We start from the raw sequence: 25,205 nt of genomic DNA on the forward strand, positions 1-25,205 counted from the left end.
TACCAAGGATCCAACAGAGACTACAAAATCTTTGCTGTTTCTTCCTATATTGACACTCTCATCTCTCTCTTTCCACAAATACCATATTTCTGAAGCACAAAAATCAGTTTGCTCAGTCATTTAATTAGGTAGTATGCCAATGTTTAAAAGTGACTGAAAAATAAGGTTCCAGACTTGGTTATGCAAGGAAAATTTAAAATAGCATCAGTTCCTAAAGATTTAAATATAATTACCTTAGGAGATCAGGCTGTGTTATGACAGGATGAAACTTAATGTAAGTAAGCACCATGTAATCAGCACTGAGAGGGAAGAGATTAGTTTAGATCTACAAAGGACTTAGATTTTCCTTTATGAATTTTTATCTGTGGATTTTCATCCACATAATTTTATAAAATTATGTATTCATTCAATTCTAAAGTATTTAATTGGTGTCTATTTTAGGGGAGAGTGAAGTTGAACAATGCACTGGGAATACAAAAATTAAACTCAGTTACTGACCACAAGTTTTGCAATCCAACAATTGCTTTCAAGTATGTGATAGCTTGTCTTAGAAGGTAGTTTCAAATAGCAGATTAATGATGGTCTATTAGGGAAGTTGTAAAGGAAGGTTTTATTTAAGTAAAGATTAAATTAGAAAGCTTCCAAGGTTTTTGCTAATTCTGAGAATCTGAGTGCTAGTGTATATCTTTATCTATATCTATCTAATCTTTATTTTATAGAAGATATGGGTATATATGTGTGCATGTATATGCCAAGAAAGCTTATCTTCCTGAGTTCAAATGTGACTTCAGACACTTACTAGCTGTGTGACCCTAGATAAGTCACTTAACCTTGATTGCTTCATTTCCATATATGTAAAAATGAATTGGAGAAGGAAATAGACAAACCACCATAGTATCTTTGCTAAGAAAATCATGAATGGAGTCACAAAGAGACAGACACTACAGAAAAAAAATTCCTGAACAATGTACATACATGGGAAGAGAGAGCAGAGATAGATAGAGACAGAGAGAGAGAGAGAGAGAGAGAGAGAGAGAGAGAGAGAGAGTGAGAGAGAGAGAAAGACAGAGAGGCAGAGACACAGAGACACTGAGAGAGAGAGAAAATAAGAAATGGTAAAACATAGCAAGTTAGAGTGACAGTCAAACAGATGCAGAGGCAGAAACACAACAGAGACAGACAAGAGATGAGAGACTAAATTGTATTGCAATTTTAATAGAATTAACAAGAAATATTAGAAATTTTAAAATAGAGTGTTAGATTTTGAGAACTCTAGCATTTTTAGTATTTTTAAAAATGTTTATTAAATGTAGCCTTTGCAATATAAAAAGGAACTATAATGACTTCCTTATTTGAAAATTTGACAAAATCAAAACAGGTTAATAATAAAGACTGATGTTTATATGGCACTCAAAGATTTACAGATTTTTTACCTCCATTTTACAAAATGAATAAACTGAATTTGAAAGAGACTATAATTTGCACAGGTTCATAAATCTATAAACCTATTTCTTCCTAACTCTGATTTTAGCTCTCTCATCATGTGATAATGCTTCTGGATATTCAATAGTAGGAATGAAATATCAGATTTTTTTAAAAAATAATTTCTAAGATACCCAAGTTATAACCTCCAAGAGGACAATGTATAGGGATTAAAGAATAAAAGTTTTAAAGTACCTAGGGATGGGATTATAGATTTACTAATTTAGAATTAGAAGGAACTCTAGCATTGGTCTATACCAATTCCCTTATTTTATAGGTAAGGAAACTAGGAAAAGCAACTTGCCTAGGTCACAGCTAATAAGTGTCAGAGGTAGAAACTGAACTGCATCTTTATTACTTTGGAATCATCATACTATCCACTTCACCGAAACAAGACTCAAGGGTCCTGCCAAAAGTTCATTTTGGTATTTCACCTAAGACGGGGTTAATGAATGTCTGAATACATGAATGAATCATTTGTTAAGAGCTTACCAGGTACAAAGCACTCTGCTAAGTGCCTGGACTGCAATTAGAAAGATAAGACAGTCCCCAATCTCAAAAAGTCCACATTGTACTAGGAGAAAGAATATACATGGAAGGTTTCAGCTGCAAGTTGGATATGTTAAATTAATAGATTAATGAGTAGTATATCTCAGATATTTTCACTGATAAAATCATATCAATTTTTGATATTGAACTATTTGACAGTACAGAGAACTTTGGTGGACAGAATTTTCTTTTCTGGGCCTTCAATGAATGTGACTGTGACATGTATAATGGCTCTGACCTAGAAGTATTATCATTTGGAAGACTCTTAAGTTCAGAGACCTGGACTATCTTTTTTTTCTTTTTTTTTGGAAAAATGTTGGGGTTAAGTGACTTGCCCAAAATCATACAGCTAGGGAATTATTAAGTTTCTGAGGTCGAATTTGAACTCAGGTCCTCCTGACTCCAGGGCCAGTGCTCTATCCACTGCGCCACCTAGCTGCCCCCTGGACTGTCTTTCTTACAGTCTGAGAGGACCTAGTGTTAGCATGTAAAATATAACTAAAACAGTATGAAATACAATCGGAAGATTCTATTATATTCCTTCTGATTCTGTTACACAACACTCTCTATCCTTCTTGTTAAAATGACTATAGTGATGACCTTGGGGTATATGGAGCAGGTCAAAGGCCAATCTTAATTGAATGTCACAGTTTGTCTCATGATGACTTGAATTTTTAGTTCATGTCATAGAGAAACAAATCGAAATAATGTGGTGGTTAATAATTTTTAAAATAGCATATGATCCTTTGTAATCCAAAAATACTCCCCCCCCAACAGAGAGATTTCCATACCCTCATTTGTATCTTTAAAAATAAACTCATTTTCTTTACCCAAACCATCCATCAGTTTCATTTAATACCAAAAATGTTAAGATTATTTAAAAAAAAACAAACAACACATATTTTGACTCCTACATAATCATATAGCAAAATTCAGTAACATCTGCATATTTTCTTGACAAATTGCAGTGTTAGTGTAAAGTTAATTATATGAAACTGATTTTTAACTCAAGAACAACTTTTACATATTGCATTTAGTTTATCTAATTGCTACCCTGTATAATAAAGTGTTTCTCAGCAAGAATGCATTGTTTGCTACTCTTAATTAAATGATTTTAATGTTGAATTTAACTGCTATGAGAAATCTTTTTTTGTTGTTTATTTTAAAAGTAACTCTCTGTATCAAATAGTAAATAACCTACAGGTAATTTTCCTTAGTCTATAAGGAGTTTATAGTGAAGTATAGAAATAATTGATAGAAAATATTTTGCAAATTTAAGTCTGCTACAGATTGTAATAGTTTATATTCCACAATAAGATTTTAATATTAACCAATTTCTGGGGACTTGACCAGTGCCTAGTATATTTTTTTGGACCATGACCTATGATTTCATTGACATAGGGCACTCCTTGATGGGAAAATTCTTTCTACCAATATAGATTGGCATTTGCTCTGAAAATAGTCTTAAGTCATTTAGAGAATAAATGACTTGCCTATGGGTAGTATGTGTTAGAGAAAGAATTTGAATGCAGTTTTTCCTAATGCTGAGACCTCTTATTATCCACTCAACTATGATTACCTAGTCTATGGTAAGTAATAAATACATGTTTGAGAATATTGGAAATATGATTTTTGGATTGAGCAATGACCTTATAAGGAAAAATGTGAAGAATTACCTAATAATTAAGAACGAGGAATTGCTGATATATAAAAGCAATGGGTCTTAATGAATCTGATCATCAGCATTCCGAGAAGTAGTCAACATCCAGGAAATACTTAGATTTGATCAACTAAAGATTTATATATGTGGAAACAATCAAAATAAGTAAGAAGTTGACCTATTTGGAAGTGAAAATTATAGGGAAAGTTAAGGAAAATGACCAGTGAAGTGTTTCAAGATATATTAAGCTTACATGCAGGATAGTCTGGAGGGGTAGAGTTGGGTTAGACAGAACTAGGAAACTACAGAGTAATAAGAATTTGATTAGGTCACATTAGAGAAGAATAGATAGATGTATCCATTTCAAAGGGAAACTTTGGTATTGAGGAAAGAAAGGAGTCATATATAATTGAGTTATTTTTTAAGCTTTGGAACCTGGAAAAATTGGTATAAAATTGAGAGAAATGTAGAAGCTGGGAGTGACAGCTTATGTACCATGATGATTCCCCCTTACTCTGTGGAATACAACCTGTAGTGAAGAATACTCTTCATACAAACAAAATCTCACTGAATAATTGCAAACTTTTCCTTTCTTCAGTATCTTATCAGAGTTAAGGTTCCATTTTATTCATCCAAACTTTTCGGTTATTTAGTGAATTTTCAGAAAATCAAAGAACTTTTCTTGACTGCTATGATAGGAAAGCATTCCAAAGTTCTGACAGGTGCTAACCCTTGGCTCATGGATATGGGAATTTGCATTTCAATATCCAAGTCATGAAGTCATCTTAGCTCTGACTCTAATTCTATAGACATATTTAAGTCATTTAACTGCTCTATAACTCAGTTTCCTCATCTGTAAAGTGAAAAGTTAAAAATGTTAAAACAAAAGAGCATAGGAATTGTGATCTATTCCCTTTGGAGGAAGTACTTATATTGGTGAAAGCATAACCGTCCTAAAATATTTAAAGAATGGATAACATGCCTTTCAACTTTGCTTGCATGAATATCATATTGCCTGATTTGTTCTCTATTTAAAAGGAAACTTTCTAATCACTGGAGCTATATACAAACATGAAAGGGATTGCTACAGGAAATAGTGGATTTTGATTCCCAAGAATCTTTTTTTAGTTGTTTTTTTTTTTTTTGCAAGGCAAATGGAGTTAAGTGGCTTGCCCAAGGCCACACAGCTAGGTAATTAGTAAGTGTCTGAGACCGAATTTGAACTCAGGTATGCCTGACTCCAGGGCTGTTGCTCTATCCACTGATCCACCTAGCCGCTCCAGCTCCCAAGAATCTTTAAGCAAAGGCTGAATCACCTGTTGTAAATTTTGCAAAAGGAATTCATATGTAGGTAGAATTTGAATTCAATGGTCTCTGCCCCTTTGCAAAATTTAGGTTCATTGATTTAAAAAAAATCCTTGTATTTTTGTCCAATAACTTTATTATAATAAAATTCTTCATAATCCTCAGCATGCGATCAAGATCTGAGTTGTTACAAATCATACAAAAGCTTAAGAAATTCATCCTGTTAAAATTGGCTGACTAGATTATTTTATCATTAAACATGACAAATCAGAGTCATCAAAGTCATCTTTTGTAGATACCATAAGTCTTACACAAGCTAGGGTAAGAATTTCGCCAGGCTTCTCAGTACATCCACAACCAATTTTCCAATTTTCATTATCTTTCTGTGTAGTAAGAAGTTGATGGCCTATCTGGAGGTATATCATCCTGGATAAATAAAGAAGCAAATAAAAAATAAAGAAGTATAATGAGTAATGGTGAAAAAAATCTATTAGGATCATATCTATACCTGTGTGAGTGGAATGACTTTTTCTAATGAGTAGCATATCTCTTGTACACATACTTTAAAATGCTTGCTAAGTACCTTCAACTTTACTTTCTGCTTCAGCTTACAAAACTAATGGCAAATTATTTCTTTCTGTTCTCACAGCTGAATTCTTATTCCTCTTGTGGGGTGTTTATCTCTGCTATGCAGTCCGGACAGTTCCATCAGCATTTCATGAGCCCCGCTACATGGCTGTTGCTGTTCACAATGAGCTCATTATCTCTGCTATATTCCATACAATTAGGCAAGTGATCAGTAGATTAAATAGTTAACTGTTTTATTTCTTTTCTGCTGTATCTTGGTTTCATTTAAATGTCAAACAATGGATAGCTTTCCTAATGGAAATATTTAAGAAAGATGTGTATTGTTTTTAAAGTTAAGGATTAGTTTAATTTTTCTTTCCAAAGAAATGGAAAATGCACATAATTTAGGCATATTTATTTTAACTATTTTATTTATTCATATTTATTCCAATTGATAAACTTCTCCTGATGTGTTCATTGTTACCTTCCTCTTCGAAGCCTTTCTTATCTTTCTATGTTGAAAATATATGTAAATCAAAATACATGTAAATCAATCCATATATTTAATGAACACTTTCAGGTCGGTGTAGATGAACTGTTTGTTTTCATGCAGGTTCTGCATATTGGTTTGTAACTCCAATATTTTATTTGACAAGTATGTACATATTCACTTAATGGTTTGTGTGCACTTGTTTGCAATGGTAAAGAACCTCTCATTCAGAGTTTTTAATGGACTAATGTTGCAGTGTTAGGATTTATATGCTGAACATAATGTGGTTCCATTCAGCAACACATGTATTTCTTTTATAAGAGAATGTAGCTGTATTCTTCTTCCCTTGGTACCATATGTCACTTCTTCATTGGTAGAAATAAAAGGGGGGATGTCAGAGCTATTTATTGTGAAATCCTGGATTAAGTTATTTTATTAGAATTTTCCCCTTGTATATATATTTTATAGTAGTTCAACATTTGAAAAAAATGTATTCAAACTTGAAAGTGGGATTTAAAACAAATCTTTTGCAAAGCTACGTAAAAGCTCCAATTCTTTGTTTTGGGGGGGGGACAAAAAGTTGTGAAAAAAAATCTCTCATTGTTTGAAATTTTATAAAAAAACAACTAAAAAGGAAGATTCTTTATAATGAAGGTTCTTTAGTCATAATGTCATAATTTTTAGACATTGAAGGGACTTTAGAAGCCATCCATATAAGTTTCTCATTTTTCAAAGAAGGAAATTGAGGCATAGAGATGTTAGATGACTTTCCATAGTCTCACAGTCAATAAGTGTCAGAAGTCAGATCTGAACTCAAATATACAAATTAATGTACAGAATGTTAAGAGCCTCAGCTTCTAGACTAACTCTAAGATTCCCTCTAGTTCTAAGAATCTGTGAATCATGTTTTGTTCAATGCTGACTGATCATTGTACTCTTTTTACTTGCCTCTGAGGCTTTTATTAATGCATGGCCACAAAAATTACCCACCAATTCCATGAAAAAATAAAATTTTGATAAATATAATTGCATGAGAGAGATGGGAATAAAATAACAGGTTGACAGAATTTTTTTTTTATTCTAACAAGGGATTTACAACAAACATTCATCATACACATACTATATGCAAGGTAGCTAGGTGGTCACAGTAGATAGAGTGCTGAGCCTGGAGTCAGAAAGACCCAAGTTCATGTCAAACCTAAGATACTTTTTAGTGCATGACCCTGAGCAAATCACTTCATCTCTGTTTCCCTCATCTGTAAAATGAGTATAGTGATAGCACCTTAATTATAGGACTATTATGATACTAATAATTGCAAAATGTTTAAAACACTGTCATAGTAAGCTAAAATAAAAATTTTGTTACCAATTATTGTTATTAAGGCACTGTATTGTATGCTGGGAATTCAAAGATTAAAAATTACTTGGGTATTGTCCTTGCAGTGCTTGGGTAGACCTCACCTGTCTTTTTTTTGGTCTTTGATTACTTGCTCAATCCAATATCTCTATAATTGATCAGTAGTTTTAAATTGTGTTTCAGAGCCTCCTAGACCCATTAAGGTCATTTGTTCTCCAATGAACTGTATGGATAACACATCTTCCCAGTCTCTTCCAGGGAAAGTTTCAATAGTAGTTGAAAGAGGTCCCCACAATAATCAGCAAGTGAGATACTTGGATATTTGCTTTGACAAACAATCAACTGAGAGAAAAAAATCTCTGAATTTATGACTCTCAATTTAAAGACCTAATTGTTTTAGATTTAAGGCTAGATGCCTCAGAGATTCATTCACTGGAATTAGTAGCTGTCATATTGGAAACATACTTTCTCATATAATATTCATTTTATACATAGTACCAGGCATTATGTCTTTTATAAATGATCATTCCTTGATTTAGTTTAGAGTTATAGCTTCCAATCTAAAAGGAAGCTTAGAGATCATTGAATCCACTCTCAACTCATTTTACTCATAAGGAAATAGGATCAGAAAAGTGAAGTGACTTGTTTAATGCAATTTATGAGAAAGCAAGTCAGTTGAAACAATCAAAAGCATTTTTATATAAAAATAAATACATTATCTATAATTGTATTATGTGATATAGATGAAAGAGTCACAATTTAAAAAAATAAGTGTACACATATTTGAGTTTATGAAGTCATTTTTATCCTGTGGATTGCTATACTATTGATAGATCATGCCCATTTTTTTGGTGAAGTCCCAGTGTAGGAAACAGATAGCAAAAAACACCTAAGATCTGTTCCTTTCATCTGAGTCATCTTTTCTAGGGATTAAGTGTGATTGAATAGTGTTTCTAATATAATGGACACAATTTCATTTTCTTTCAATATAACCAACCTGTATGTTGCTTTGGGATCTGTTTTAAAACTCAATACTACAACTAATTATTCTGACCTCAAATCTTATATGAATTTCTCCTGCTGAAAATTTGTGACACTGATAAGAAAGGCAAATTTGTATCAATTTTTTTTTAATTTAGAAGGAATGGAGAAAATGCAAACTATACTCTGTTCCTGCTTTCTCTTTTCATTGTGTTCTCTTAAGAGCTGATCCTACTTACTTGCCTTTGGGAGGACAAGGGATCTATTTTTTTCTTTCCTATTTCTTTACTTCCCTATAGCTAAGTATTTCTCGATTAAAGACTCTTAGCTAGAATTGGAATAGCATAAACTGAAGGACTCTAGGAAATATTTGCAATTTACTTGGGAAAGTGAAGCTCAGAAATTATTGACAAGAGCCTATCTTGACTTGAAATTTTTCTAAGTAGACACTAAAGTCTTCACAACTTCATTGTCATCAAAAGGAGACTTGTCATTTAATGTTATTACTTGTTAACAGCAAGAATGCTTATGTAAGATTCTCCTTTTTAAGATATATGAGCTAATGTATAATTAAGAATTACATATAGGTAAGTATACACAAATATATTTGTATATTTTCCTTAAAGAAATTTATTAAGTATTAACTCCATTGTTTTCCATATTTCAGTCCAATAGGGTTTAAGAATTTAACTGTAATTGCATTGTCCTCAGCATCAGAAACCATATCAACTAGACCTCCAACATGAATTATGTAGTCTAGGCATTTAAGTTGTGCAGTAAATAGAACCTTAGACCTACAGTTAAGAAGATGTGAAATTCAAATCCTACTTCAGATTCTTACCATGTAATCCCATACAAGTCAAATCACTTCACTTTTGTGTGCCTTTCTTTCCCCCTCTGTACAAATGGAGTAAATAATAGTAATTAACTGTCAGGGTTTCTATAAGGATAAAATTAGATATTTGTAAAATGCTTGGAAAAATCTCAAAATTCAATATAAATTATTATTGTTATTATTAATAGTATTATTATTATGGTGATTATTTTTAACATGAAAATTTAATTTCAGCAACTTTAGAGTTGCACAATATTGACAATGTCTATTCCCAAATATAAATTCAGTGCCATGGTAGCCTGTTGCAGTCCACTCTGGGCAGCCGGGTCTCAGTTTATTTCACACAACACTTCGGGGAGCTCCGCTGGACATGTCCCGCATGTTCAATAATGAAAGTCAGCCAGTGAGAGATAAGCAAGGAGTTTATTGCAGGTATATGCTACATCTCTGACTCGCATAGTTGAAATAAGGGTATATATAAGCCTAGTCCCCTTGTATCAGCATCCCACATCTCCAGGCCTGTGGAAGTATAATGGGTATGCCACAAAAGGTCTGTATCCTGGAAAAATGTGGAATCTTCAACAAGTTAAAGATGAAAGGTAGAGAGATAAGGGCCAGAACTCCTTCCTGGGACAGTTGAACAATATGAGGATGAAAGACAGAGGGATAAGGACAAAAGGGCCTTCCTGAGAATATGCAACAAGATAAGGATAAAAGGCAGGAGAACAAAGAGAGAGAAGGGCCAGAGCTCCTTCCTGAGTTCAGAGCACTCTGGTATGGACATTCCTGTTGTCCCAGGTCTCAATGACTCTCAGGATGAACTCCTCATGGCCACATACTCTGTCTATTATCCCCTTACAGTAGCCTTATGTAGTAGATAGAATACTTACCTTATATGAACCTGGGAATAAGTTTAATATCTCACATATACTAGCTATAGAAATATCAGTAAGACACATAATCTTTATGTAGCCTAGGCAAATCTTTAAGATAATAAGTGTAGATGAGTTACAAGTCTGACTTCATTGGGAGGGAATTACCATATAATATAGTCCTTACACCATGAAATCATATTTGGGTCACAGTTTTTTGGTAAAGAGACCTTATTCCATAGACTGAGTAACAGATTACAGTAAAACGTAATTCATCTCTGCAAAGAACAAGATAAATAATCAATCTGGTTTGGGTCATATACTATTTATTTCTTGAAGAATTGGGGAAATAGTCATTTTGATGACTTTTTTTATTGATATGCCTCATTTTCCATGCTGTGTATTCTGAATCTACTTTATTATATACTCAATGTATTGTCTAGACTTCAGCCAATAAAGCTGAACAAATATTGTTCACTTAATCTGGGGCATTACTTGAATTCCAAATATAGCCTATTCAAACCTGGGAAAAGATTTCATTTGATACAATCTTATTACTAATAGTTATGATTTTAATCCACTTAATTTCTTCAGTCATTCTTTTATTAGCAAAAAAAATTATCATTAAGAACAAAGGATAATGTGATAAAAGTACTCTATTTCTTTTGATTAGAGGACACACATATTTGTTCTTAGATCATGTTATCATTGACACTGAGGGGATAAGCTGTATTTTTCTGAACATTTGAAGGAGTTATTGTAGAGCCATAACTGGGGTGGAGCAATGAAGTCTTTTTTATAGACTGCCAAAATTTGAAGAGCACCAAAATTTAATATCTGAACTCCAGCATCACAGATATTAATAGTAATGATTCCCCCTTCCACTTAACTCAATTTCTTTGAATTATTCCTTTTATTGTGTTCACTTCATGAATTTCAAAGTCAGTTTGGTGGAATGGAAAGAATGCTGAACTGAGTTGGCTGATCTTGGAATCATGAGAGCTGAATTTGAAGCTCAACTCTGCCACTGTGGCATGATGGGCAAAGCCCTTCTCTCTTGTCTTTCACATCTTCATCTACAAAATGTCGCAATTGAACTAGAGGACTGGTAGGGTTTCTTCCAGCTCTAGAACCAAAATCCTATAATCCTGTGAGGGCAAGATAAGACTGTTTGCTCTGAAAATATTTTTTTTTTCCTTCCCTGAGAGCAAAAATTGAAAGTTAACACTCACTGTCACTGAAAAGAAGTCTAGGACCCAAGAAGACAGAATATTATTACACATCTTTTGAATAAAAGGAGATAAATATAGAAATAATAAAGGGGGAGATACAATGACAAAATTAATATTATTAAAACTATTCTGATTTTACATAAGTATGGCAATAGGTTTAATAATCAGTTTTACTTTGTACTTGCAGCTGTTGATTTCACTTGAGAATTTTCCTAAATTGCTAGAACAAAAACTAAACACAAGCCAATGTCATTAGTAGGTCTTTCCCAGATTATGACTGCATGTTTCTGGAAGAAAAAAAATCTGTTTTAAAATATTTAAATCGAAATAAAAAAATCCTGGTTAACTGAAGTAATCAAAGTCTCATTACATATGGACTTTTAAAAAAATCATGCAAATTTCCAACCAATAGTACATCCATTCAACCATTACATTGGTTGCCATTTAAATCTTGGGAAACACACAAATGTAGATAACCACTAGCTCTCTCCCTGCTTTATTCTGATTAGCATTTTTCAATGACTTTAATTTAGTAAAGAATATTTTAATCAAGGAGTTATTTGGATTTGCTTTATTCTAAAATTGGCCATCTATGAAAGCCTCTCATTTTGGAGTTTCTGAAACCACCAGTTAATAATATGTAATTCATTTGGATTCTCTTTTGTTCCCTACCTTCACTATGCAGATGCAATTGGGGCATAATGTATTAGCATCCTCTGGAAAGTTAATGGCAAATTGTAATATGAATTCATTATTTTTTTCAAAAGTAAGATAATTAATGAGTAAAATATCCTGATTTCCTGCATCTAAAAAGATTCTGCAAATATGCTTATGTTTGTTAAGCTGTCATTCGAAGATGAGAAATTGTGCATCTGGATTTTCATTAAGTAGACTCTATCATAAATTGAATTTTATATAGTGATAGAGGAGGAAATATCATGAAGTGTTTGGCTTCTTGAGTCATAGTCTTGGTGATTGCTAACACTATGCATTCTCCTTTCAGATTTGTTCTTGCTTCAAAACTTCAGTCCGACTGGATGCTGATGCTATTTTTCGCACATACCCATTTGACTGTGACAGTCACCATTGGGTTACTTTTGATTCCAAAGGTATTTTTCTCACTTCTCTTTCTCTGGCAAAACAGGTCACTCACTGAATTTGAAGAATCTTAGAATGGTTTCTTTTCATTAAAGTGTAGAGCTAGAAAAGGGTGGGGGAGGGCTATAAAATTTTGTGGGTTACTTCTAAGTCTCTCAACTATAAACTAGAGACTTCTTGACTACATTTGAATTTACCAAATAGCAAAATGCTTTTCTGAACAATTTTTAGTTTGGTAAAATCCATAATTAATTTTTCAAGGATTTCTCCCCTGTCTTGATGCCTTATTATATTTAAATTTATTAGATCCCAGGGCATTCTCCTTGGTTTACTCTTTGAGATGTTTTTAAGAACTATTTCTAACAATCCTTTTAAGGTTTTGTGTATCTCTTGTGGTTTAGTATGGTGACATTTTTATAAGAGTAAATGTAAACAAATATTTATAATAATATTTAATCAGGACTACCATCAGAGGAAGTCAGAGCATGACTCTAGGAATTCTGAAATGTAACAGTTTTATGCCATTTTGAACAGACAAAAGATTATGCAGGACCCTACAGGACAGTTCTAACAAAGATGATATTTAGAGCATTAATCTTTCCTCTCTTATCTCTGTGACTACAGTGACTTAAAACTAGATTGGAACACTTAGGATCCAGGTCTGGATTTGAAAATGTATTGTCAGGGCGGCTAGGTGGCGTAGTGGATAAAGCACCCACCCTGGAGTCAGGAGTACCTGGCTTCAAGTCTGGTTTCAGACACTTAATAATTACCTAGCTGTGTGGCCTTGGGCAAGCCACTTAACCCCATTGCCTTGAAAAAACCTAAAAAAAAAAAGAAAATGTATTGTCATATATTTTTTAAAAATACTTTTCTGTTCCGTACTTGAGAATACTTGAGTAGTCAATGATCAAAACAGTTGTTGAAATATTTATATTTTGAAGTATATAACATCATTGAAAGATATAATTATTTGGATTTTTGTTTATTATAATTGAAAGTAGTGAGTATGATTTCTATATATGACTTCTAAAAATTTGTGCAATAACTCTATGAGCACAGCTTACATATATGCCTACTCAAATTATTCCCCCCTAAGACTAAGGGGAAAAATCTAGATGTGAAACAGATAATGAATTATAATGACTGGTTATGCATTTATCAATAGTTAGTTTCAAGTCATATTAATAATTTAAATGCTTATTTTGGGGAAGACATATCATAATTACCCATTTTAGTATTACAAAGATATTTTCCACTATTTAGAGACCACTTCAACCCAGTTTCAGAGAATTGCTATGAATTTAGAAGACAAGATTTTTCAGAATATTATGGAATATGCTCAGAAATAGATTAATGTGGCTATTCTTTTAGTTATCAGATACAACAGAGAGCTAACATTTTCAAAAGAACTTAACTTCTCAGGTATCAACGTGAGTGATAAGAGAAAAAGAGAGTACTTCTCAACTTTAAACCTAGCAACTACATTCAACAAGTAAAATACCATTCTTCCATTGGCCAGATTATGAAAAAAAAGTGTTGTAATGGAAAGAGAAAGAAGAAGGAAGCCTCAAACCTTTTTTACTATTTACCTACTATGTCAATCTGGGAAAGACATAAAATGTCTATGAACTCTAGTTTTCTTTGGATTATGAGGAAATTGGATGAGGGAACCTCTAAGAACCTTCCCAGCTCTAAACAGAAGATTCTTGGGAAAAATAACATACTATATATCTGTATAATTGTAAAAATATTTTTTTACCTCTTTCAGTCAATCAACAATTGTTTTTCTTATGACATTTGCAGTGTGGCATAGTAGAAAGAGTACTTTAATTGGGAATCATGCTCCTGGGATGGTATTCAAGTTTTGGACAAGAAACTGAAACTTTCTGATCCTTATTTTATAGGCTATAAAAAAGAGATTTGCTCTAGATGACCTTAAAGGTCCTTTCTAGTTCTAAATCTTGACATGGAGGCAGCACAGGACAATGGAAGGAATACTGGCTTTGGAGTCAGTGAGCTTGGGTTCAAATCCTAATCTGGAAGAAACTTTAGACAATTCATTTAACATCTTTGGGTCTCAATTTCCTCTTCTGCAAAAGGGTAGCTTGAAGTAAATGGTTTCCAAGCTCTGGACATCTTCAATATCACAACTCAACAATTATTCTATGTATAATATACTGTATGGGTTATTATGATAGACAAAGTGACTGATATCTAAAACTATTCTCAGGAAGCTAGATAAGAAGAAAAGCTATGGGCAAATAAAATGATGAAAAGCAATGCATAGCAGTATTGTGTACAGCTAATGCATTAGATGACTGTCATATGGAGATAAATGACACTGGAGGGATAGATCATTTCAGATTATTTATGGAAGGCTTCCTTCAGTTGAGGATTAAGAACTGAATGAATAAGTGTGATAAGTGCTAGGAGAAAAGGAGAATAATATGAAGAAAGGTTAAAGAGGCACCTTAAGTCAAGGTCAAAGAGACTCCTTAAGTCAAAGTCCAGAGATTTGAAACCAGACTGTCTGACTAAAGGATCATATACAATAATCAGAGATGAGATTGGGAAGGTAGGTTAAACCCAAATTCATAATGCATATAGGAATTTGGATTTTTTCCTAAGAAGCAATGGGAAGCTTTTGATGGGTTTTAAGTAGCTGGGTGATTTGATGAAAGTGTTATTTCATCTTTCCTCTCAACAATTGTTTCCCATATGCTACTTCTGGAATATTAATTGGAAGGAATAAAGTGGATACTCAAAATGAATTCTCTAAAAACATCAAGAACATTTTTAGGGGAAAAGGTACTCTGTCCCTGAGCTCTCAAGTGCCTTTTTTAATTGGCATTTAAAAAAATATTATGACTAGATGGGAAGATATTTTGTCATTTATGTTTTTCTCCTTGCAAATGTGATGGCATTTTGAGAATTTAGATTTTATCCTGACTGAGGACTTGGAAAATACTATCACTATGACAAATCATGCTTTGTACACTAAGCCCTAAGTCATTAGTCATTACTAATGATTTATCCAGGGCAAATACAATTGAAAGTTGGACCCATATTCTATACTCTCTTTCTCTCTAAAACAGACAACAGACTGAACTCTGTTTTGAGTTGTTACATTTTGCTTTATGCTTCTAAGACTGGCTTTATGGTGACTGAACTTTCATAATTCTGAGGATATTAACTCATTTTCAAGACTTCAGTGGGAGTTTCATAAGCTTTTCATTAGTGCAATTTGGACCCTGATTTTTAAATATCTTAAATAATAGGTTTTTTTCTTTTGTAAAGACCTATGATAGGAAAACTCCCTTAACCAATGAAAACTGGCAACTTGTCAATTATTTAAAATCTATTATTACTTCATACCTTAATATTTTACCATTTACAGACTGTCTTACTCAGGCTTCTATGTTTGGCAATGTCAGAGGCAGACCTTGAACACCAGATCCTCTTGACTCTAATACCAGCCCTCTAGATACAGTGGCACAATGCCTCTCCATGAGTAAAAGTTGCATCCATTCGACTTTAATATATGATTTGTCTGGCATGTTGAATAGATAGTTGGTCTTGCAGCTAGGAGGACTTGGGTTCAGTTCTTGCCTCTGACATATACTAGTGATGTGTCACTAGGTAAGATACTAATCTCCCTGGGCCCTTAAAGCAACATTCTAAAAACATTAAGTTGTAGAGAAGATGGCACCCATCGTGCATTGGTAAAGATAGTTTTATTACAGGAATTCCCTTTACGAATGGAATTCCATCCCATCATTATCTTCTATGCAAATAAATATATGAATACAAAAATACCTATGAATATAGTCATTAACACCTATATCACATGTGTATGTATATACTTTGTACGTATAAAACTAACTGCTACTGACTTTTCTGACATACTGGGAAGTTGTTTTTTCTTCTTCTTTTAAATCTAAACTCCATGCACTAGTTGAAGGCATACAGAGAGAATTCACAGCAGTTCTAGTGGATTTTCCTCTAAATATTCTCATCTACTCACTTACTCATTCCTGTTCTCTCACATCTAGTTGCCATATTTTAAAGAATCAGATTTCCTGAGTCAGAAGATAAGCTATCTTAGAAAATTTTTATTGACCCATGGTCACCCACATAGTAAATGCCCAAGAAAGATTTGCTAGAATGATCTCATCAGATGTTAACATCTCATACAATTACTTTTATCTTTCAGTATGTGACTTCTTTCCTTGGCTAACACATTTGCCTAGTACAGCTGTTTCTAAGGATTAGGATTTTGCATACAACTGTGGAATTTTAGTAATTAAATGAGTGAGGACAAGAATGAGAGAGAGAAAAAATAGAGAGGAGAGAGGAGGAGAGCAGGGAGAGAGAAAAAGGAGAGGGGGAAGGGAGAAAGGAAGAGGGAGGAAGAGAGAGAGACATAGAGAGGAAAAGAGAGACCAACAGTCAGACAGAGAGCTCATTAGCACATTTTAAATTTGCAGTCTCAAAAAAAAGTTCAAAGTGACTCTTTCCAGATAACAAACAATAACCAAATCAAGTCTGGAACCATTGCTCACAGAGCACTACACAAAGTAGCATTAAATTCGTATACTGATATTTGCCACAGCTGTGGGTCATATGTATACAATCCTTTATTTGTTCATTGGGTGAAGACTAAGGTTAAATTCAGGTGATAATCACCATTATCAATGTGATGTAATTTGAAGAACAACAGGAATACTTAAGGTTGTAAATATCTCCCCTTCACAGGCACTACAATACCTGAAATTTTAGCATTAAAGATTCATTCTTAGGTTTGCTTTCCTCTGTTGCATAAAACATACATAACCCCAAGAGGGGCAGCTGAGTAGGACAGCTGATAGAGTTCCCTACATTGAGACAGAAAGACCCAAGTTCAAATGTGACCTCAAACATCGACTTGGGCAAGTCTCCTATCCTTCTTTGCCTCAGTTTTCTCTGTTAGGCACTGTTGTGTATGGGAGCACTGTAAATTATCTTCACCTGGTGTCCTTGTTCTGGACTTCACTCAGATAACTCCTCCTTCATGTCCTTTATGTCCTTTGTGTCCCCATTCAGGCACCATATGTTGAGTCCCTTTCTGTACTCTCTCAATCTTTCCCAGGTGAGTGTTTGAGGGATGGGAGACAAGGATGACAAGATCCCCAAGTACTCCAAGGTCCCCATTTATTGAACCAAATACTAGTGCCTAAATACCTCCCCAATCTCTAATCCACTCCCACTCCCATGACACTTAGTAAAATAAGGCTCTGGTGCTCAAGGACACCAAGTGAAGATAATTTACAGTGCTCCTACACACAACAGTCCCTAACATTTCTCAAAATGAATTGGAGAAGGAAGTGGCAACTTGCCCCTCCCCCCAGTATTTTTGCCAAGAAAAACTCAAAAAAGGTTGGCTACAATTAAAAATAACTGTATATCATTAACTCCCACAATCATCTTAGCAAATTAGAATATTTACACTCCTTTTGACAAAAAGCCCTGGGTAAATAAGAACACTAACATCCAGGAATAGGCAAGGGACAGAATGTTTAGATAAGATTCCTCATAATAATGATAATTATCAAGGACCCAATTTCCATCAGTTTGGGAACACCAAATGGCTTGCCCACATTCACATCATATTAATTGTCAGTGTTGGGATTCAAATTCAGGTCCTATGATTACAAGTTCAGTTCTCTTTCCATCATACCACCCTGCCAATCCTGAAGCACTTAAGCAGAAATATTATGCATTTTGGAGGACTATAGGAACATATAATTAGAGATGGAAAATTTCCTGAGGTCAGTTCAATCTGCTCATCTTCTAAGTGAAAGGTATACAGGTAATTGCATTCACCAGGTAATCACATTCACCACCACCACTAGGTTCTCTGATTCTAAATCAATGTTCTTTCCCAAATTCTTAAAGAATTTTTGTACTGTTCTTCAATTTGAATTCAAGCCAGTAGTTCATGTTTACTCCTTTATTTCAGTTTTCACATTCAAGCAATAATCCAAGAGACGATATAGCAACAGAAGCATATGAAGATGAGCTTGACATGGGCCGGTCAGGATCCTACCTGAATAGTAGTATCAATTCAGCTTGGAGTGAGCACAGTTTGGACCCAGAAGATATTCGGGTAAAACTGATCTTTTTCTTTTCCATATTTTTAGATCAAGTCAATGTATATGGCAAGCATCAATCTTTAATTGAGAAGAAAAGAATGTATGTCTATTTGTTTGGGTTTATATAGTTTAGAAAATTTTAAAATAAACTTTTTATTAAATACATCATTTTGATAAAAATTTAAATAAAAGAAGCATGAAGGGGATAAATGAGTGGGGTAAAGAGAAAGTGTTATAGGAACTCAAAGAAAGAATAGAAATCATTTCTAGCCCAGGTGATCTGGGAAGACTTCACACAGCAAACAGGATATGAGATTTGCTTCAAAGGATGGGTAGAATCAAAATATTTAGAGGATAATGCAAATATTTGGAAATCTCTCTCAATTTATTAACAATACAAAATACTTTTTGTTTTTTAGAATAAGGTGGTTCATCATGCTTCATTCAAAAATCACTCATTTTTTTAAAAATTTCTATGCATGTTCTAGGGTATAAATAAAACATTGGTAATTAATTTTCAGTCTATTTCACCAGCATATTAGCCAAATATGATTTTTTTACATTAAAAGTACTTTTTTAAAAAAAAATCAAGAGATATATAACACACAACAAGCAAATAATAAATTATCCCAGTGAGTGAAGATATCTTTTCAGCAGCGTCTATGATTCTTTTTCATGTATTTATTCACCACATAACATGCTAAAACATCAAAAATTAGTGTGTATTTATTCACCATATACAATGCTTAAACATCAAGAAAATGTTCATCGTTGTTTGGTTTCAACCCTGCAAGAAGTTTTCTTTTTAAAATTTATTAACTAAGTCAGTACCGAAACAGACCAAGTGGTTTTGATTAACTTGATAAATATTTTATCTGACTTGACAAATATTTTATCTGATCAGAATGTATACATGTACCCAGTGCCATTTTTAGAATATAAACCTATTCCAGGCAGAGGCTGTTTAATTTTTGTCTTTTTATCCCTGTCATCTAGTATGGTACCTTGCACAAAAAAATCTAATACTCATCAAAGTCTCAAACTCTCAAGTGTGTACTGTGTGACTGCACAGAGACAAAAGTGAAAGTTTTTTTTTTCAAATAGTTTACATTCTCTTGGAGAAGATATGAAAGGATGTGGAAGGAAGTTACAGCAATAGGAATCTGGAAAGTTCTCAAACAAAAGTCTTGGTATGGTTTAGGGGCCTAGGAACCTCCAGCCTGTAGGTTTTGCCAAGGCAACTGCAGGAAGAACATGAAATTCAATGAATCTGGGAATTCTTTAAGGAGTGAATTAATTAAATGTATGACCAAATACAACATGCGAATAGTGTTATAAATATCCAAATACTCCTTGGCAGAAAAAAAAAAGGTTCCCCACCCTATCCCACTTCTTCCTAATAAGAAGAAATGAGGAAATAAACTCCTAGGGGATGCTCAATTCAATTGAATGAAGATTTATCCAAACACATACTGAGGGCTAGGGATACAATTAATAATAAGAAAGACAATCCTTGCCCTTGTGGAGCTTACTATCTACAGGAAGAAAGACAACACCAAAAGGAGGTGATAAAACAGTGGGAGAGACCCTAGGGAACACCTGTCACAGGGCATTTTACAGTGTGAAGTTGAAACCAGGCAGAGCAGCATTTATGAAGGGGAATGATCCCTATCCAATGCAGAGTGATGATGGGACTTGTATCATATGCGGAAAAAACAAAGAAGACAGGGTTGATTGGACCACATACTAATAAAGATACTAAGTGCTTGCTGATTTTTCAAATTCTTACTTATAGTTATATGACTATATTAACTCTTTCAGTGCTGAAAATTTTTTTCTTCCCCTTCCCATCCCAATGCTGAATATTTTGTGCTAAAATTGGACCAAAATATGAATTTCACAAGGGAACAATTATAGTTTCAGTTTATGTTATTTCTTCCTTAATACCCTATAAAAGAACTAAACAATTAAATAACAAATAAAACTTGCATAGAACTTATTTTTCCTTTTAAAAAAATTAAATATTTTATTTATTTGTTTTTCCAACTACATCTAACAGTAATTTTAATCAATTAATTTTTTTGAAAGATTTTGAATTTTATAATTTTTTCCTTCCCTCCTTTCTCTCTCCCCTCCCTTGGCAGAAAGCAGTTTGATATAATCTCTATCTTTATAACCAGGCAAAACATAGATCAAAATTGTACATGTTATGAGAGAAGAATCAGACCCAAACCAAAGAAAGAAAATATTAGAGAGGAAAAAATTACATAATACATAAAAACAGCTTTTAAAGATTGAAAATAAAAAAAAAACTTTGGTCTTCATACAAATTCCACATTTCCTTCTCTTGATATGGATGGTATTTTCCATCATGAAGCCTTTAAAATTGTCTTTGATTATTGTACTGTTGAAATGAACAAAGTCATCATATTTGATCATCCCATGTTGTTAGTGTGAATATGCTCATTTTACTGAGCATCAGTTCATGCAAGTCTTTCTAGGATTTTCTGTACTCCAATCCTTAATTCATTTCTTCTATAACAATAATGTTCCATTACATACATATACCACAAATTTTTTCAGTCAATTGATGGGCATCTCCTCAATTTCCAGGTCTTTGTCACTCCAAACAGAACTGCTATGAATATTTTTGTTCTTGTGGGATTTTTACCCTTTTGAGTGCTCTCTTTAGGGTATCAACCCAGGATTGTTATTGCTGGATCAAAGGGTGTATACAGTTTTATTGCCTTTTGGGCATAATTTCAGAAAGGTTGAATCAGTTTACAAACTCTATCAAGAGAAACATGTGTTTTTTCAACCTAACATGCTCCTCACCGAAAAAGTTAAGTGTTTGCTATGCCAAGCACTTTGGTGGATAGCAGGTTTTAAAAAGAGATGTTTCGTGACCTCAAGGACCTTTTTTCATTGAATAGGGGAAGACAACACACATAAAGAGAAGAAAAATTTTGTTCTGTGAAGGAAAAAAAAGTGGGAATGTAGGTCAGAGAGAAGGTAAAATGATCTTGACAAATGTCTGGATGACTTAGCCGGTGTCTAGGATCAGGCTCTAGACATAGAGGCTACTTGGAACAGACTCAGACTTCCCTTGTCCCCTCTAAACTTAATAGGGCTCTGAGCAAGTGCTCTAAAACTAAATGGATTGACTTTTCAAAGGCATTTGGCATATCCAGTTTTTTAGCTCTTCTGGGTCTCATCATCCAACAAAAACTTCTCAACAGCTGCTTCTAAAATGTAATTTTTATTTATGACTACAAAGTAACCCATATTACCAATTAGTATAATATTAAAATGTAATAATACCACATGAATGGGTTTTGAGGGTTCCATGAAATCCAGAGGTCATGGGTTGGGCACACCTGTCTATGGCATGGATTCAATAAATCTTTCTCAAACTTTGGAAAGATATTGGACATTGAGTTTAAGATGACTATGAGACATTCAATTTGGCTTGTCCAATTACAAGACTGAAGATCAGGAGAGAAGTTGGGACTGGACAGATATATCTGAGAACCATCTTCATAGAGATGATAGTTGAATCCCCAGGGGCATATGAGATCCCCAAATGAAATAGTAAAAAGGGAGAAGATAAGCGGTTCTAGGACAGAGCTTTGGGGATACTTGGCAGAGGTGACTTAGATGAAATCCCACAAAGACTTTCACACTTTAATATATTCTCACAACTTCCAAAGAACCCAAAATCCTATCCCCAGTGAAGTAAAGATGAATAAAAAAGAATATAGTTGTATATTAAGAAGCAGGAATGTTCAAGAATTAAAGAAATTCATAAATAAATAAAAGAAAATCCTTCCCAGTAGGTCCAGTGAGAGGGATTCATGAACTGATGCAGAGAAGCAGGTTAATAGCAATTGGTAGATGATGAAATGATCTGGATAAAGGGATGTATGGATGGATAGGGTGTGAAAGTAAAAGTTTATCTTATGTCCAGGGGCTGTTGGTAGACAGTTTACTAATATAAACATTATATTTATATTAATATAATTAATAAATAATATTAATTATTGTATTTTATTGTCAGATGGTGGGTTAGAGGATCATATTATTAAGAACTGGTCATGACAGGCTATGACAAAAACTCATAGAAGAAATTTGTTTTTGGACAGATGAATATCTGTGTAATTATTTAAAATTATTTTGAAATCTTTTAATCTGACCTAAATCTAGCATCTTGGGAACCACTTTCTGAAAAACTTTATAATTTGTCTAAAGAAATATTTGCTTATGTCTGACCAATTAATGTGATGGTTCAGATTCAATCTGGACCATAATCAAAAACCCAAAGTAGGTGCTCAATGAAAATTGAATTTGAAATATATGTCAGCAGGATCTTAGAGTATTTTCTCTTAAAGATCAGCCTCTCATTGAAGACGTTTGTAATAGAACATATAGTAGAAAAAAAAGGAATAAGGTTATCTGTTTAGATGTAATTTTCTTACACTGTTCAGGTTTATTTAATTTGACTCATACTATCCTGTTTAGTTGACTGCCTTCATTTTATAATACTCTAGCTTTTCTCTCTTCCCAGGATGAGCTAAAGAAACTCTATGCTCAGCTGGAAATCTACAAAAGGAAGAAGATGATCACAAATAATCCACACCTTCAGAAAAAGCGGTGCTCCAAAAAGGGTCTTGGCCGTTCCATCATGAGGCGCATTACCGAGATCCCAGAAACAGTCAGCAGACAGTGTTCTAAGGAGGATAAGGAGATTATGGACCACAATGCAACCAAAAATGCTGTTATCATGAGGAAAAACCCCCAAGAGTCCTCTAGTGGCACCATGAAAGCTAAGGAAGAATCTCTGAAAAACCGTGTCTTCTCCTTAAAAAAGTCCCACAGCACTTATGATCATGTCCGAGACCAGTCAGAAGAGTCCAATAGTATTCCAACTGAAAATGAGGCAGAGACCACAGAGAACTCTCTACTTGATTCCCTTGCAAGTAAAAAAATCAGCAAGCGGGTTCCAGAAAACATGGAGGCTTCTTCCACTGAGTCAGTCCCTTTGGTGTGTAAGTCAGCAAGTGCTCACAACCTCAGCTCAGAGAAGAAGCCGGGGCATCCCAGAACATCGGTGTTACAAAAGTCCCTCAGTGTTATAACAAGTGCCAAGGAAAAAACTCTTAGTTTGGCTGGGAAACCATCAATTCAAGGTCTGGAAGATAATGATAAATCTCCTAAACCACTATTCAAAGGCAAAGAGTTCAACCGAAAACATTCCAACCCTGATAAAACAGAGACTAAAGATTCGGCCAGAAAAAATTCCACTCATTCTGAAGAGCCAAGAAAACTACCCAAATCGGGAATTATGAAACAACATCGGGTGAGTGCACCCGCTACCAATTCAGAAACAGGTTCAGCTTTGTTAAAGGATAACTTTGACATTGGGGAAGTATGTCCTTGGGAGGTTTATGACTTGACTCCAGGTTCTGTGCCTTCAGAATCAAAAGTTCAGAAACATGTGTCTATTGTAGCTTCTGAAACAGAGAAAAACACCCTTCCCCATCCAAAGGAGAAATCTCAACACAAACCTAAGTCCAATGAAGACTATCAGCAGTCCAATCAGAAAAGTGTTGACAAGGCTGAGGTGTGTCCTTGGGAGGTCCCAGAACAATATCTTTTTGAAGAGGAAAAACAACATTTGAATGCTAAGACTCAGATTCTCCCTGGGAGTGGGAAAGGTGAAAATGGCAGTCAACTTCCTTCAGCCAAGGTTTGTGTAGGTAAATATGATGAACTGCCCTCGAAAATTGTAGCATCAAAAGCAGAGCAAGAAAATACCAACCAAATAGGAGACCAGAAAAAAACTCTGTCTTCCTCTGAGGGAAATGTGCTTTCATCTGCCTCCTTTAACTCAAGTAATAACTTTCAGCAACCTTTAACATCCCGAGCTGAGGTATGTCCCTGGGAGTATGAGACCCCAGGCTTACCAAATGCTGAGAAAAGTGTAACCTTGTTGGCCTCTTCTGCTTTAAGTGCAAATAAAACTCCAACATCCCGCAAATAAGAGGCTTGGGACACTTTTGAAGTGTAGCATGCCCATAAAAGGACTTTGTGAAAAAAGGAAAAAAAAGAAAGGAGGAAGCCCTGATGTCAACATCCAATAAAGATTAGGAGGTTTTGCAAATTCCCAAGAAACATTTGTTAATCAAGGAGGGACACTGGAAGACAATATGATTTCAACAAAGGTAGAGGAGTTTGGAGTTAGAGATTTGGAAGATACCTTGGGAACAAATAAATAGCAGAGTGACAATTCCCCTCCCCCTCAAAAAAAGAGAATTTCTTTAATAATATAGAAATCAAATGCAAATACAAGATGTCCCAAAAGTCTTAATTCAGTTTTAAACACAAAAACTTTTGGGATGCAATGTATTTAAAGGAAATGTTTGTTTAAGGTTTGCCTTTCCCCAACTCCCATTGAAATTGATCTTTGAAGATTAAATGAAGGAAATTCTAAATCACAGTGTTTGAAAAAAAATTTTTAAGAAATGAAGAAAAGTTGTATCCTTGAGCAGCTGTCTGAAATGAACTTTTCACTTTACTCATTTAACCTTGATAGCACTGCTAACTTAATGCATCCCCAAAATACATTTTATATTACTGATTGCTC

The 25,205-nt window shown here is 34.1% G+C and overlaps 1 protein-coding gene across 1 annotated transcript in view; it reads left to right on the plus strand.

Moving 5' to 3' along the window:
- The window catches only part of GPR158 (G protein-coupled receptor 158), a 326,379-nt gene extending 301,777 nt beyond the window's left edge, over positions 1-24,602 (plus strand). Inside the window, exons 8-11 of the mRNA XM_074195071.1 lie at positions 5,646-5,784; positions 12,334-12,439; positions 18,430-18,576; positions 23,127-24,602. Coding sequence (XP_074051172.1) covers positions 5,646-5,784; positions 12,334-12,439; positions 18,430-18,576; positions 23,127-24,602 — 1,868 coding nt within the window. The remainder of the gene's footprint in view (positions 1-5,645; positions 5,785-12,333; positions 12,440-18,429; positions 18,577-23,126) is intronic.
- Positions 24,603-25,205: the final 603 nt, after the last annotated feature.

The sequence above is a fragment of the Macrotis lagotis genome, chromosome 7, assembly GCF_037893015.1.
Source record: "Macrotis lagotis isolate mMagLag1 chromosome 7, bilby.v1.9.chrom.fasta, whole genome shotgun sequence".
In the NCBI taxonomy this organism is placed as follows: Eukaryota; Metazoa; Chordata; class Mammalia; order Peramelemorphia; family Peramelidae; genus Macrotis; species Macrotis lagotis.